The following is a 14633-nucleotide window of genomic DNA, read 5'->3' on the forward strand; positions in this document are numbered from 1 at the left end:
CTCTGCCAAGCCTGGAAGCCACGTAGTGAATTTACATTGCCCATGCCCTTAATTGGCCTCAGGGGGGACTTCCACCCCTCTGAGGCAGGAAGTCCCACCCTCAAGAGCTGCCAGCCAATCAGCGGGCCAGCAGCTCTCAATCCCAGCAGCGGTACCGGGAGCGATGGCCACTGCTGGGATTGCACCCAGCAACAGCAGTAGCAATGTACGAGGTCCCGGAATTAAGGTAAGTATGTGGGGCCTCACTGGGCACAATCAGCTGGGCCCCAGCGAGATGGGAGTAGGGGTTTGTTGGTGGGGGGGGAAATGTGCTTCAGTGGGGGTGGCTTGTGCCATGGGGGGGGCCCTCCGTGGGCAGAGGGTGGCCGATCAGGAGGGCCGCCCCCAGCCTGTAAAGAGGCCGCCAGCATTTACTCAGTGGCCTCCTGAGGTGCTGAGCCACCCGCCCGCTGCTGGTAATATACCAGCGGCAGCGGGAGGAGGCCCTTAAGTGGCAATTAATTGGTCGCTCGTAAAATTGCTGTGGGGGCAGGACGGTGATGAAAATGGCATTCCCTGCCTCCCAGTCAATTTTATACACACACCTGCCTCAGGCCGCTCCCGCAGGGGGGCATAACATTCTGCCCATTATAACAGAAAGAAACAAAAATATGTAGCCAACCTATTAGAAACACAGGCCTTAAAATAACAAAAGATTAAAATACAGGAAATCTGAATGAACAACAAAATAAAATGCTGGAAACACACATGTCAGTCAGCATCTGAACAGAGTAAAGGTTAATGCCTTGTGTGTACAACATTCAACTGGAACACTGTGGGGAGGGAATGGGGGAATTAAGGTGGTACTGGGGTGGGGGTGGGGGGATTGTGTCACATGACCCTTATCCTGTGGGGCCAGAGATGCCCTGGGAAGAGGCAACTCATCCAACCTGTGCACCAGTGAGGGAGAAAGAGGAAGTGGCCCAGTCACCTAGAAGAGGGGACCTCCATTCAAAATACCTTGTGGCATGGAGGATGAAGAGAGACAGAGGAAGCTGGAGGTTGCAAGAGCCAAGATAAAGGGGAGAGGGGTGGGGTAACTGTTGGCCTAATAGTAAATAAAGTGCAACAGAAGAAAGACTGATAGGAAGTTCCAGTAATGATAGCAGAGGAAGCAGCAAGTAGAGCAGGACAAGGGAGGGAGTGCCTGATTTTATTTTTAACTGCAGTCCTTGTGATTGAATAGGAGCCAAAGAGTTCAACAGAGAGTTGAAAACTGACTGTAAATGCACCAGACCCTCAGGTGTCTGGCCACCTTACCATGGCTGTAATTCTGAATTGTCAGTATGTGCCACAGTGAATCGATCAAAACAATCTGGTCCAGCCTGCCTGTTAGCCCTTTTTTTTTTAGATTAGAGATACAGCACTGAAACAGGCCCTTCAGCCCACCGAGTCTGTGCCGAACATCAACCACCCATTTATACTAATCCTACACTAATCCCATATTCCTACCAAACATCCCCACCTGTCCCTATATTTCCCTACCACCTACCTACACTAGTGACAATTTATAATGGCCAATTTACCTATCAACCTGCAAGTCTTTTGGCTTGTGGGAGGAAACCGGAGCACCCGGAGAAAACCCACGCAGACACAGGGAGAACTTGCAAACTCCACACAGGCAGTACCCGGAATTGAACCCAGGTCCCTGGAGCTGTGAGGCTGCGGTGCTAACCACTGCGCCACTGTGCCATCCCTGCATCCATTTACAAAAAAAAACTGGCAATAAAGCGGCAATATTTTTATTAACACACCTATGGGGGAGCGAAATAGGAGTAAAACTTTGAGGGACTAGCTGAGTTGCTCTTGCAGAGAGCCAGCATGGACATGATAGACTGAATGGCCTCCTTCTGTGCTGTAATAATTGTATGATTCTATGTTTTAAAGAAGTGTTAACTTGTCCTTTCTCTTCACAGGTACAAATGGACCTGCTGGGCATTTTCTGCTTTTATATCATAAATCTAAATTTGCTTTTGGCTATATGATCATTTCTAGATTAGCTTCACAAAGAAATTACATATATTACTATTAAAAGGAGTGAAAGAGCAACGTCAATAAGGAACACCAGGGCAAGCCCTGAATTTAGATATGTAGAACGATTGCACCTTGAATTTGAAGGGAATATCAAAGTTGAAAGAACATTTTCTAAAAAAAAAGTGAGATAAGCTGATAAATGAAAATTAACATAAAAGCCAGTCTGACAGTTGTAGATCTGCTCCATTCAGGCAACTGTTCTGCAGGCACAGGTGGCTAGCATGATTGAGATGGGATGGGCTGTAATCTGTAAAATGACATCCAATTTCTCTTGGAAAAAGATTCCAGGCTCTGAGCACTCCCACGTTGTGTTGAACAGCAAGTTCAGGCAATATTAATTTTTTTTTATCTCCATCTGCAGATAGGATAAACTAATTTCAGTACAATAACCTCTGAATAAGCTTGAAATTGGCTCACGAAAGCCACATGCTATGTCTGACTCGAGCTACTTGCACCGAATGTTTTGAAATTCACTGTGTGATATCTCGAGAGTGGTTGACAGCACATTTCCCAGGCAGGAGGTGAGCAGTTCAAGATTTTCAGCCCTGGCACTGACTGCTGAGCTCTCCTGTGAGAGCAGCACTAATCCCTCCCCGTGTGTCCTGCATTTCTGCCATCTTGGAGGCACGTGCCAGCAAGAGAGATGATGGTTTAGTTTTGCAGGGCAAGGTGAAAGCAACCAAATTATTATTTTATATAATGGGCCAAATTTTCCTGGAAAAATAGCAGCGAGTTCACGACGCATGCTGTTATTAATGCGGATATCAGCCAGCATTTTAGGGAATTGGGAGATACGTTATGAGTTGCAGACCGGAACTTTACGTCCGCCCAAAAGAGCAGGCTGGTGGCGGGGGGAGGGGGTGTAAAATGGAGTGGGAGGCTGGGATGCCTTTCCCGACTCACTCCTACCTCCGTTGCCAATTTACGCAGGGCAGTGGCGGTGAGAAACGGCCCACCCACCCCAGGCCAATCAAGGTCCTTAAGTGGCTGAATATCTGCCACTTAAGGGCCTCTGCCTGCTGCCACGGGTACTTTACATTTGGCTGGCGGGCGGCTGAGGCCTCAGAAAACCTGCCTGATAAAACTAGGCGGCCTTTTGGCAGACTCGGGGGGCCCCTCCTGATCGGGCACCCTATGGCCCATGAAAGGCCACCCCAAAGCCCCAAAACAAGCCCAGACCCCCTATCTGGCCTCCAATTGGTTGGGCCCCAGCAAGGCCCTAAAAACTTGCCCGTTTTCGGGGGCCGTCGGTCATCTTCCTCCTGAGCCGGATGTAGTCACAGCAGTGGCCACCGCCCCCGGTGGCGCTGCTTGGACTAAGAGCTGCCGGCCCGCTGATTGGTTGGCAGCTCCATTAGGTGGGTCTTCCTGCCTCAATGAGGTGTAAGTCCTACCCAAGACCAATTAAGGGCCTGGGGAGACTAAAGTTCGGTCTGGATCCCCAGGCCTGGCGGAGGCGGGCTCACAAACGACCCACCCACCAGAAAATTCCGGCCGTAGATCTCCATAACTTCCTGGTCAATTTACGCCATCCGCTATTTCCCTTGCACAAATGACAGCACTCCCTTAGCCTTCCCATTATTTTTAAGAACTTACTGGATTTGTACATTAATTGCCCATTAAACTCGCCGCAGAAAGTTAGATTCATAATAAATAGCACAAGTACCTTATAGACATGTGATAATTGTTAATGCAATTTAAACTGTTCTCTCTCATTCTTACTGGTAGTAAATTCTGCTTAGAGTTTTTAAAATTTCAAATTTTTACATTTTTCTTACTTCTCCTTTGTCTCTTTTTTCCTCTATCTCTCCTAATTCAGTCTTTCTTTCCCTCTCTCTATTTCTCTTTCTGTACCTGATTTGACTAATTTGCATCCTCCTTCTCCTTAGTTCCTCCTTTTTTAAATAATTAAGTCTCATTGATTAAGGAGTTACACATTCACCAAGATCCCAAATACCCCGTTATTAACTCGTGCTTCCAGCAAGTTACGGTGCAAATTATATTCAAGCTAAAGTGTGCAGGACAAAGTTTATTTAACGGCACACACCATGAGATGTCTCACTCCGGCCAGATTTAACCTATTAAATATAGCTGTGGAATATAACCAAGGGAACGGCCAACAGGAAAGTTGAAGGTGAGGTAAGAACATAACCAATTTTGTGCAGGGTATGAGTGAGTTGCAAAAGAAACTGTGAGAGTTGCATAAATAAAAGTTTGATGATTACTAAAATGCTGAAATTGGGTAAAAAGAAGTCTGAGTTTTTTTTAAGCAATTCATGCTTGTGGTGTTCATTGAGCTAATAGACACTGACTACAGTTATGGATCAGTGGTAGTACTATTGCCTCTGCATGAGGAGGTAGTGACTTTCAGCCCCACTCCAGAGCCGCGAACACACAGGGCTGAATTTTTCAGCTTAACTGGAAGTCCTGCTGCCAGGGATGAAAGCAAGAGGCCACCCCGCTTTGGTGAGTGGCAGGACCCTGGGGCAGCATATTGCTGACGGCAGCCATTTAACAGGCCACTGCTGGGGCCACCATCCAATTGAGGATGGCTGTCCGCTCCCACCCCCCCCCTCACAGAATGCCAGCCCAATCAGAGGGCGCCTCAATGTTGAGGTGCCCTCGAAGAGCAGGTAGGTTTTTGGAGAGGAAGCCAGGGCCAGGCAGGAAGGGGGTTGGGAGTCGTGGTGCACCAGCAGTGCATTTCTGCAGGGGTAGTCATTGCTGCCAGGGGGCCTCCGTGGGCCATGGACTGCCCATAAAGGAGGCACCCCCCACCGGGAACCCACTGGGTCTCCCCACATGGCAACGGGCACTCCCACTGAGGGGAAATGCCTATGAGGGTGGGAGATGGCCCTTAATTGGGCCATTAAGAGGCTCAATTGGCTGTCCAGCAGGCCGCCGTGCCACTAAGATTCCTGCCGCTGGCAATATGCCATGGTGATGAGAAAATGCGGGCACCCCTCCCACCACCATTCCCCAGCAGATTGCCAGCCCTCCCGCCTCCCAGCCAGTCTTCAAAGGGCCGGGAAAATCCAGCCCATAATGTAGGTCAACACTCCCGTGCGGTACTGTGGAAATTCTGCAAGGTCAGGGGTGCTGCTTTTCCAATGAGCTGATAACCAGATCCTGGCTGACTGCTCAGATACCAACATTTGAAGAACAAGGGAGTTCTCCTGGTGTCCTGACCAACATTCACCCCTCAACTCACAACACTCATCCGGTCATCTATCTCACTGATGTTTGTGGGACTTTGACAGTGGGAAAGTTGTCTGCCAGATTTGTCTACATTTCAGAAGTGACTACATTCCAAAAGTACTTCTTTGGTTGTGAAATGCTTTGGGATGACCTAAGGCCTTAAAGGTGCTATATCAACGCAAGTTATTTTCTCTCTTCTTTTCTGCATAGTCTCCTGTACCTCTGCACAATTGCCTGGTAAAGATATTGGCTATGACCTGAGAGCAGACTGTGCATCCTTCTTCTTAGTTACAGACGTTATGCAAGATTGACAAAAAAAGGATATAAAGATACAAAGCAAATAGCGGAAATAAGGGGAAAATTACCCAGGTACTAAACGATGCTTGCAGATGGGTTTTTGTGAGTGGGATTTAGAAGCAGCACTGGGGAAACTGGCTGCAGAGGCCTCAGAAGAGCAGTGGTTGCATAGGGTCAGGACTAGATCAACACAAGAGTATATCATAACACTGAGCAATATCTGAGGATTTACAGCAGTTTAAATGTTTGTCCAATGGAAATTTTAACAAGTACTTGAATGAGAAATAATTTCATACCAAACAGTTGGAATTTTGTGTCAGCCATGGCTGCAGTCAGTAGCACACTCCCTGGGCTGAATTTTTGGAGTCTCCCCCCACCACCCCCCCCCCACCAAGGTCGGGAATGGAAGCCGGTGGGGTTCCCGAAAATAGAGGCCAACCGGCGTGTCAGTTTCAGGACACCATTCCCAGCGCCAACAATGTTCACCAGGGCGGAGGGAAGGGTGGGACAGCGATACTGTCCACCTCCCGATTGAGACCAATTAAAGTACTTATGAAGCTTGTTAAGAGCTTGTTCATGGGGGAGGTTCAAATTTTTAAGGGGCGCACAGGTTTCAGGAGCTGTCTGTTGCTGATCAGCTGAAGGGAGTGGGGCACAGTGTGGACAGCAAGTCATGGCTGCTCCAGAGCACCACCCCGGTGCCATAAGTGGGTCAGTAGGGCATAGGGGGACTCGGCATTTACAACGGAGGTGCCCATGATGCTGTGCAGGTGGCAAGAAGAATGGGCACTCAGTGATTGGGCACTGAACTGGGTGTCACCCCCACCCACCGGCATCGCGGTGGCAGAAGAGCAGGGGGCAGGGCGGCCAATCACAATAGGGTGGCTGCCTATCCAAAAGGAAGGCTGCAACTGGCAATGGGGACACAAACCTCAGATTTTGGGCCCACTGGCAATGAGGGTCACCACCCTCGGCAGGCAGGGCGGCGCCCCAGGCAGCAGAAGGGCATGAAAGAGGAGAGAGGGGCAGGAAGGCAATGGAGGGCATACCCTCACCATAGGAGCTACCGCCAAAGGCGGAACTACTTGGAGACGACCGAGAAACAGTGCCGCAGGACCAAGGGACCGCAGGTAGCACCAAGGGACTACTGCACTGTTGGAGGTGCTGTCTTTTGGATGAGATATTAAACCGTCTGTTCTCTCAAGTAGACATAAAAGATCCCACGGTGCTTTTTGAAGAGGAGGGGAGGTCTCTCTGGCGTCCTGGCCAATAATTATCCCACAACCAACATCACTAAAACCAATTATCTGATCATTATCGCATTGCTGTTTGTGGGAGCTTGCTGTGCACAAATTAAAAATGTTGTAATTCCCTAAATTGCAACAGAAACTACATCTCAAAAGTTATTAGCTGTCAAGCACTTTGTGACAATTCTGAGGTGGTGAAAGATACTATATAAATACAAGTCTTTCTCTCTTTGTGCTAAGACTCCTCTGTACCATTGGTTTTTCACAGAAATATATCTTACGAAGTAGGAAAAATGTAAACAAGTTAAGACAGCAGCACATTTTTAAACAGTGGCTACATTTTGAATGATTTTACTTCCTCGAGGGTCTGATGCAAAGAAGGGATGATGTGTGAGATGCACTGGAAATAGCTTCATAACTAAATGGGCCTCATCTCACGACAGGAATCAAACACCGGGAAGACTAAGTTATCATATTTCAAAATGCAATCGAGAGCTAATGAAGTTGAAAACTTATTTCTCCAGGTTCATTAGATTTTGAGTGTTATTGTCAGTGAGCCTTGAAATATCCTGTAACCGAGCCTCTAATGGACTGTCTGCTTTTCATTGTCAGTGATTGTTTCAAGTCATTTGCATGTTGAGCAAAGAAGTAGTGAGAAGACCACGGGCTGGATTTTATGGGAGTCCGGCTGGCAGGCTGGAAGGCGAATGGAGACCCCGCCTCGGCCCTCTGTCAGACTGCCAATGGAATTCCATGGAAGGCAGCCAATTGACTACCCACTGTCGGGGACGCTGTCCCTTTAAGGAATGAGCTCCTGCCTCCAGTGCTGCTGGCCAATCAGCAGTGGTCATTGCCTGGATTGTAAGAAGCCTGCAGTGGACAAGATGAAGGAGCCCCCAGGACAGAGGTAAGTGGGGTCAGGGTCTCTGGGGCCAGTTAGACAGGCCCTGGCGAGAGGGTGGGTGGGGGGGAGGATTGTGGAGGTTGGTGAGGGTGGAGCTTGGTGAGGGTGGGTGTGGGACGTGCATGCTGCAGGGGTGACCATCACCGCCTGGGGGCTGTGGATTGCCCCCAGATTTGGGACCCTCTCCCCTGAGCTCACTAGGAGGACGCCGGGTGTCACCTGGTGGTATCTCCAAGCGGCGACAGGCCCCTCCGCCTTCAGTAAAATTGGAGTGGAGGAGGGAAGCTGCCCTTGAGCGGCCATTAATTGGCTACCTAAGGGCCTCAATTGACCTGGGGCAGGATGGCCGTCCTCTGTGTCTTTTCTGGTGTACAGTTCCACAGCCACGCAGCCCTCTGGAACCTTGCCCAAGTGGTCATCCTGCAGGTATGACCTTAGCACAAGTGTCCACAGGCAATTCGACAAATCCTGTCCTCCCCCAATGTCTACCCATGCACACTTACTGGGAAGCATCACAGGTTGGCAATTAGTAGAGGAACTGTGTTGAAACTTTGGTCATCTTTCTAGGTGAAGTGCAGTATTCCTATTGTCGCTCCGGCCAAGAGCAGCTAACAGAGCAAAGAGTAGGAAGCAAGGCTGGGACCTTACTCAACCATAACCTTAATCAACTCCAAGTAAGAATAAAGACTCTGGAACAGAAGGCTCACTACATTGTTCTAAAAAGATTTTGAGATAGTTAAAAAAAATCTTTGGGACCAACTCATTTCAAATCATATTTGCATATGATTTTATATTTGACTGCTTTGTAATATAGAGCTGAATTTTGTGGAGCTGACAGGGGTCCCAATGATGGGCCATAAAGACGAGGGGAACCCTAGCTCGGCCCTTCGGAGTGCCTCCGGCACAATTAAACGGCGCTCAGGCAATTAACAGCCGGAGCTGTGATCCCCGTCCCTTTAAGGACAGGGAAACCGCCTCCAAGAGCTGCCAGCCTATCAGAGGGCTAGCAGCTCAGTAGTATCGGCAGTGCCACCAGGAGCGGTGGCCATTGCCGGTACTACAACAGGCCTGAGACCAGGCCCATCGCTGGAGCCCTGGACCCCAAGTAAGTCCAGCAGGCCCCGGCGAGGGGTGGGGAGAGGATTGGTGCTGAGGGTGGGGGCAGTTGGCTGAGGGGCGGCCTTTGCCACCGGTATCCACAGACAGCCCACGGAGGAGGCACCCCCCACAAGCCCGCAAGGAGGCCACCTTGTTATACTAGACGACCTCCCCACATGGCAGAGGCCCCCCTCCCCCCAACCCCACACCACTGGTTTAATTCCAGCAGTGGCAGGAAGAAGTCCCAAGGGGCTAGTGATTGGCCACTTAAGAGCCTTAATTGGCCTCTGGACGGGAAGGCTGTCTGCGGACTTTCCTGCCCCCAAATTAAATGCAGTGTGACGAAAAGGTGACGAGCCCTCAGTTCCACGCCTTCCAATACTATTGTATGGGCCTGTCCCGCCTCCCAGCCCATCTCCCAGCGGCCCATTAAATTCCACCCATAATTAACTATGTTGTTAGTCCTGGCTCACTGTTAGCCCTCTCTCCACCATGTCTGAAAGTTGTGGGTTCAAGCCCCACTCCATAAACATGAAGGTATTAGCCAAGCTGACACGCTGGTGCAGTACTGAGGCAGTGCTGCACTGTCAGAGGTGCTGCTTTTTGCATTAGACGTTAAACCAATGCTCCGTCTGCTGTTTCAGATGGACATCAGAGATCCCATGGTTCTATTTTGAAGATCAGCAGATGAGTTCTTCTGGTGTTGTGACCAATATTCATCCTTCAACCATCATCATTAAAACAAGTCATTTCTCTCTTTGCTGTTTGTGGGAGCTTGCTGTGCACAAATTGGCTGCTGTGCTTTCTACATTGCAACAGTAACTATGTTTCATAAATCACACCATTGGCAGCAAAGTGCTTTGGGACATCTTGAGATAATAAATGGTGCTATGTAAATGCGGCAACAGGACAGAAAGCTAACTGAATCTTGGGGCTGAATTTTACTGTGGGATTTAGGAACCTGACGTCATGACCAAATGGAGGTCCCGAATTCCACACTGGCCGGTAGTGAGACTTGCCCAGTGATTTTCCCGGAAGCAGCCTCCTGATTGGCCGCCTCCAGGTGCTATAAGCTCCTGCTGCTGCTGGCCCAGTCAGAAGGCCGGCAGCTCTGAAGCCTCAGCAGCACCACCGGGAGAGGTGGGCGTTGCTGAAGCGCATAGGAGACCCTCAGAGGGCAAGTTAAGTAAAAAGATTAGTGGTGTCCGAGAGCAGAAGCCCCCGCGGATTGGAGAAGAATGCCCTCCAAGGGGGATTGTTGGAACCGTGGGGGCTGGCGTTCCTGCCCACAGATGGGCCATGGAGCATTTGGCTCTGATGGCAACCTCTCCCTCCCCACCACCCCCACCCCCACCCCCAGGCCATCTTCCAAAGCTGACGGCCGCCCCACATGGCGGGGAGAATAGCAGGGGGCGGAGCCCTGACAACAGCAAAATGCGAGCAGCCCCACTTAATGGCCCCAACAGGGCCCTTAATAACCGGGCAGCCAATCCGCATCCCGGCCTGCCTCCTCCTGCCGCTGGGAAACATCCCCAGCGGAGCCATCCCGACATGGCACACGCTATTTTACCAGCTCCCTGCCTCCGCTCCCGCCACCAGGAGCCCGTTAAAGTTCAGTCGCTGATATCCAGGTAATGGATGCAGTGCAGAGCAGGGTAATCATATTCCTAACTAGATTAAGGTATCTGAGCTATGAGGAGAAGCTGAAGCACCTAGAATTAGTTACTTTGGAAAAGGGGAGAGAGATACTATTAAAGTATTCAAGATGTATTCAAAAAAGTATTCAAAAATGTGGCAAGTCGAAGAGACTTAGTAGTTGGCAGGAAAAAAGACAGAGGCGCAAGGAGAGAGCCAACTGTGCAACAGCCCCGACAAACAAATTTCTCTGCAGCACCTGTGGAAGAGCCTGTCACTCTAGAATTGGCCTTTATAGCCACTCCAGGCGCTGCTTCACAAACCACTGACCACCTCCAGGCGCGTATCCATTGTCTCTCGAGATAAGGAGGCCCAAAAGAATTCAAGATTTTTAAGGGAGTGAATTGATTGAACCCCGATAATATGTTTACAATTGCCTGGATATCTTTGCTGTGATAGGGCAAGCAGAGCACAGTACTCTTGCTATGACCATCCCATTGCCTTGTATCTACTCCTGGGATTTGTGATTATTTCTCTGACTATACAAATCAAGATTCAATTTGCTTTCCATGCAATTGCCACACACTAAAAGAACTTTCATTTATATAGCGCCTTTTATTATCTCAAGTTGTCCCAAAGCACTTTGCAGCCAATGATGTAATTTATGAAGCATAGTTACTGTTGCAATGTAGAACACAGCGTCTGCACAGCAAGCTCCCGTTTAGATTTAATTGTCCAAATGAGTAGTGGAGACAGATAGCATGCAAAGATTTAAGGGAGAATTAAATAGATATGTGAGGGAGTGGGCAATTGAACATTATTACAAACATTAACTTTAGGCACTGGCAAGTTGGAGGCTGAAATGTTTTTTTTCCACTCCTGTGCTTTTTGAGATTCCTAATCCATCTATTAAGGTTTAAAGCAGCTTTACATACAGCACCACTCATGACAGTTTACAGCTCCAGCTCGCAGACTGACTTATTCCAATTTGGATCTAAATGATATTAAGGTGGCACTGGTACAATACACACTTGTGTTAAATGAACGCCCCTAGATTTTCAGTGATATATCATTACGATGGAAAGACAAGCTGAATCAGGATTGCTAATCAGCAAAGTACGATGCATTCCCAGATAGCAGAATGTTTTCCTGGGGCTAGGTGACTTTGGACCCACTTGCTCTGTAACCATGCTGCCTTCTAAAATGCGCAGAATTAACCAAGGCACCTCCTCGCCTATCATTATAATCACCTACAATCACACCATACTTGCTTCAAAAAATGTTACATCTCTAACTTTTTCCAGTTCTAATGAAAGGTTGACAACCTGAAATGTTAACTCTGTTTCCCTCTCCCCAGATGCTGCCTGACCTGCTGAGTGTTTACAGCATTTTCTGCTTTTATTTTGTATTTTATTGGAACCACCCCATTGCAGCAGGAAATTTGAAGCTTTTTATTTAAAAGGCAAAGCACAGATTTCTTCTAAATAGACATTGGGGTATAAATTCATCAGCGCCTGGTTTCAAATGCAAAGGGCACAACACAGCGATGCTGAAGGTCAGCCCAAGATTGGACCTCAGGCCTCATTAATATTAATTGTGTGAGCAGATGCTGCCTGTGTCTTCTCTATAGGCAGCTCTCCCATTTGAAGAAATGAATTTCAAACCACTTGCCTCACGAAATTCGGCCCAAATGCAAGTCCCTGGAGAGTGGTTGTGAGAACAGAATTTTCGAGAACAGAATAAGATGCGGACATTTAAGATGAAATAATTAATCAATCATGTATTACCAACAAACTAACCTCAGAGCTGCACAGACAGCTTATCAGTAATGACTTCATAGATTCAGGGCTGCACAGACAGCTTATCAGTAGGAGTAGACTAACAAGTAAAAATTCACAGGACAACTGTAAGCTGCTTCATAATAGCCTATTGTATAGCAATCAGCCTAACATTATAAGGAGATAGGGGGGATGAGAAACTGCTAGAGTAAGGAGGTGCAACAAATTGACAAGGCAGGACCCCAATCAGGCCATGACACCAAGAAACTGCAGAGTTTGTAAACCAATTGGGATCATAAAGGGGGTGTCACTGATGTGTATGAAGAACGATAAGAAAGGCTTGATTTCCCTGCACCACTCCAGAGGAAGGTGGAGGCAAAGGTGTTGTTGTAGTTTGCTTTGCTGATGATGTAACCAAGAAGTACTGCAATAAAGTTTCTTAAAGCTACAGTCGGACTTCGTCTCTCTTTGTATAACTAACGGGATCCAACAGTGGTTGTGGAGAGGCAACAGGGAGCAGTGGGCAGAGTGAGCTATCGGTATATTGTACCATCAGGAGATTGTTCCTACTCCTCCTGGCTCCACAGCAATGATTTTTTTGGGGGAAAGTCATATACCTTTTGGTTCGGGTTGCCCAGCAACCATTTAAGACTCACGACCGGAGCAGGCCCAGCTCCCACTCTGCATTATAACACCAAATATCAGCAAGAGGGCCTATATTTGAAGGGCCTAATGTCTGTTTTATGTAGCCACCAGTGATATCTGAAAAATTGCCCAAACCCAATGCTGGCTCAGACATCTTCAAGGTGTCCTTTGGGCATGGGATGTTAATCCCCAAATTGGTCCTACTGAGTTCATTTAGCTTGTAAAATGTGAGCAACAAGGTCCAATTTCTGGCAGCATCTGTAGAGAAACTCGGTTTCTCTCGTCACAGATGCTGCCAGACCTGCTGAGTATTTCCAGCACTTTCTGTTCTCATTTCACAGTTCCAGCATCGGCAGTATTTTGCTCTTATTTTAAGGTCCAATTTCTACCCTGTTAAGAGTGTATTTTGAATCGAAGCCATTCCCCCAGATACACTTTTCTCTTCCTCTTAAAGTACATACTTTGGTTCGGCAAATCAAATCATTCTGCATAGTCGGAACACTATGGCGCAGATCTAACAGGAATCAATGGTGCTCCTTTTCTGCCAGCATTGCCAGCTGTGACTGTTTACAGGGTATTGATTTCATCTCACAGATGTGCAGAGCTGATTCTAACAGGAATGTTCAATGTCTAATGCAACCATGGGCTCCAGTAACTGAAGCTCCCACACACTTGGCTCCTTAGTGTGAGGTCTCACTTCTTACACAATATTACAGGCCAAAGGTGACTAAAGCAGCACCTACCTGGAACGTTGAAAACTGGTGCTGTCAGCTGCTGATGCCCTAGACAGACTCCCAGCCATGCTGCCTCCTAAAGTGGGTGATCGACCAGCAGACAATCCAAGCCATGACCTTGTCCCAACGCTAAGGTTGCCGCTCATAAGGGATCCCATGCTTGATTGACTGTCACTGCATTCAGTGCAAAGAGAAAGAAAGACATGGAACTACAGTCAATAGCATTTACTTTGATCCAAGTCCACCTTCAACTTCTCTCAGCAGGGCTAGTCTGAAACTAAAGAATGATAAAACACCAGCCTAAATCAAGCAGAATATTTACTTTGATGTGGAGAGATCATTCAGTATTTTTGTAAGTTTGTACGTGGTGGTAGCAACAAATAAGGGGGAGTTAAGCACTAAACACATTCTCTATAAAAAAAGGTTACCCAAACACAAGCCAAAATCTGAAGATTGGAATAAGGAATTGTCTCTAAATTTCTCTCTCCTGCCTCAGACAGTATTCAGTGCTGGCTACAATTCTCTTCAATGTGTGAAAATGGGGCTTTTTGAACACTTGCATGAGAGTCTGCCAATCTCCTTCCAAGGTTTCCAAGTCAACACACTCAAAGAAAATGTATATTCCCAACAAGTTATTCCTAACACAGAACACAGCACAGACACCTTTTTTAATGAAGCAAAAATAAACCCGTGTTGAATGTTGGAAGTATAAATCAGGACCGTCAGCATTTAAAAGGAGAAAGGACGGGTTAATATGTCTGGTTGGGACTGATCTGTCAGAACTGAAAATGGGCAGAACTGACAAACAGGAAGTTCGGAGGGAGCATTAGGTGAAGGTCAAGTGTACAAACACATTAACCAGAATCACTGAATTTTACGGCACAGAAGAAGGCCATTCAGCCTTTCATACCCATGATGGCTCTCTGAAAGAGCTTCGAGTTCCATACCCCTGACCTCTCATCGTTTGCTTTAAAAAAAAAAATTATTTATCCATGTCCTTTTAAAAGACCTTATGAATTCTGCT

General features: G+C 47.7%; 1 protein-coding gene across 1 annotated transcript in view; it reads right to left on the bottom strand.

Annotated features, from left to right (window-relative positions):
* LOC137382964 (unconventional myosin-XVIIIb-like) overlaps positions 1–14633 on the bottom strand; it is a 265768-nt gene that overhangs the window by 5169 nt on the left and 245966 nt on the right. Inside the window, exon 39 of the mRNA XM_068055546.1 lies at positions 13619–13783. Coding sequence (XP_067911647.1) covers positions 13619–13783 — 165 coding nt within the window. The remainder of the gene's footprint in view (positions 1–13618; positions 13784–14633) is intronic.

This window comes from Heterodontus francisci, chromosome 23 (genome assembly GCF_036365525.1).
Source record: "Heterodontus francisci isolate sHetFra1 chromosome 23, sHetFra1.hap1, whole genome shotgun sequence".
NCBI classification, from domain to species: Eukaryota; Metazoa; Chordata; class Chondrichthyes; order Heterodontiformes; family Heterodontidae; genus Heterodontus; species Heterodontus francisci.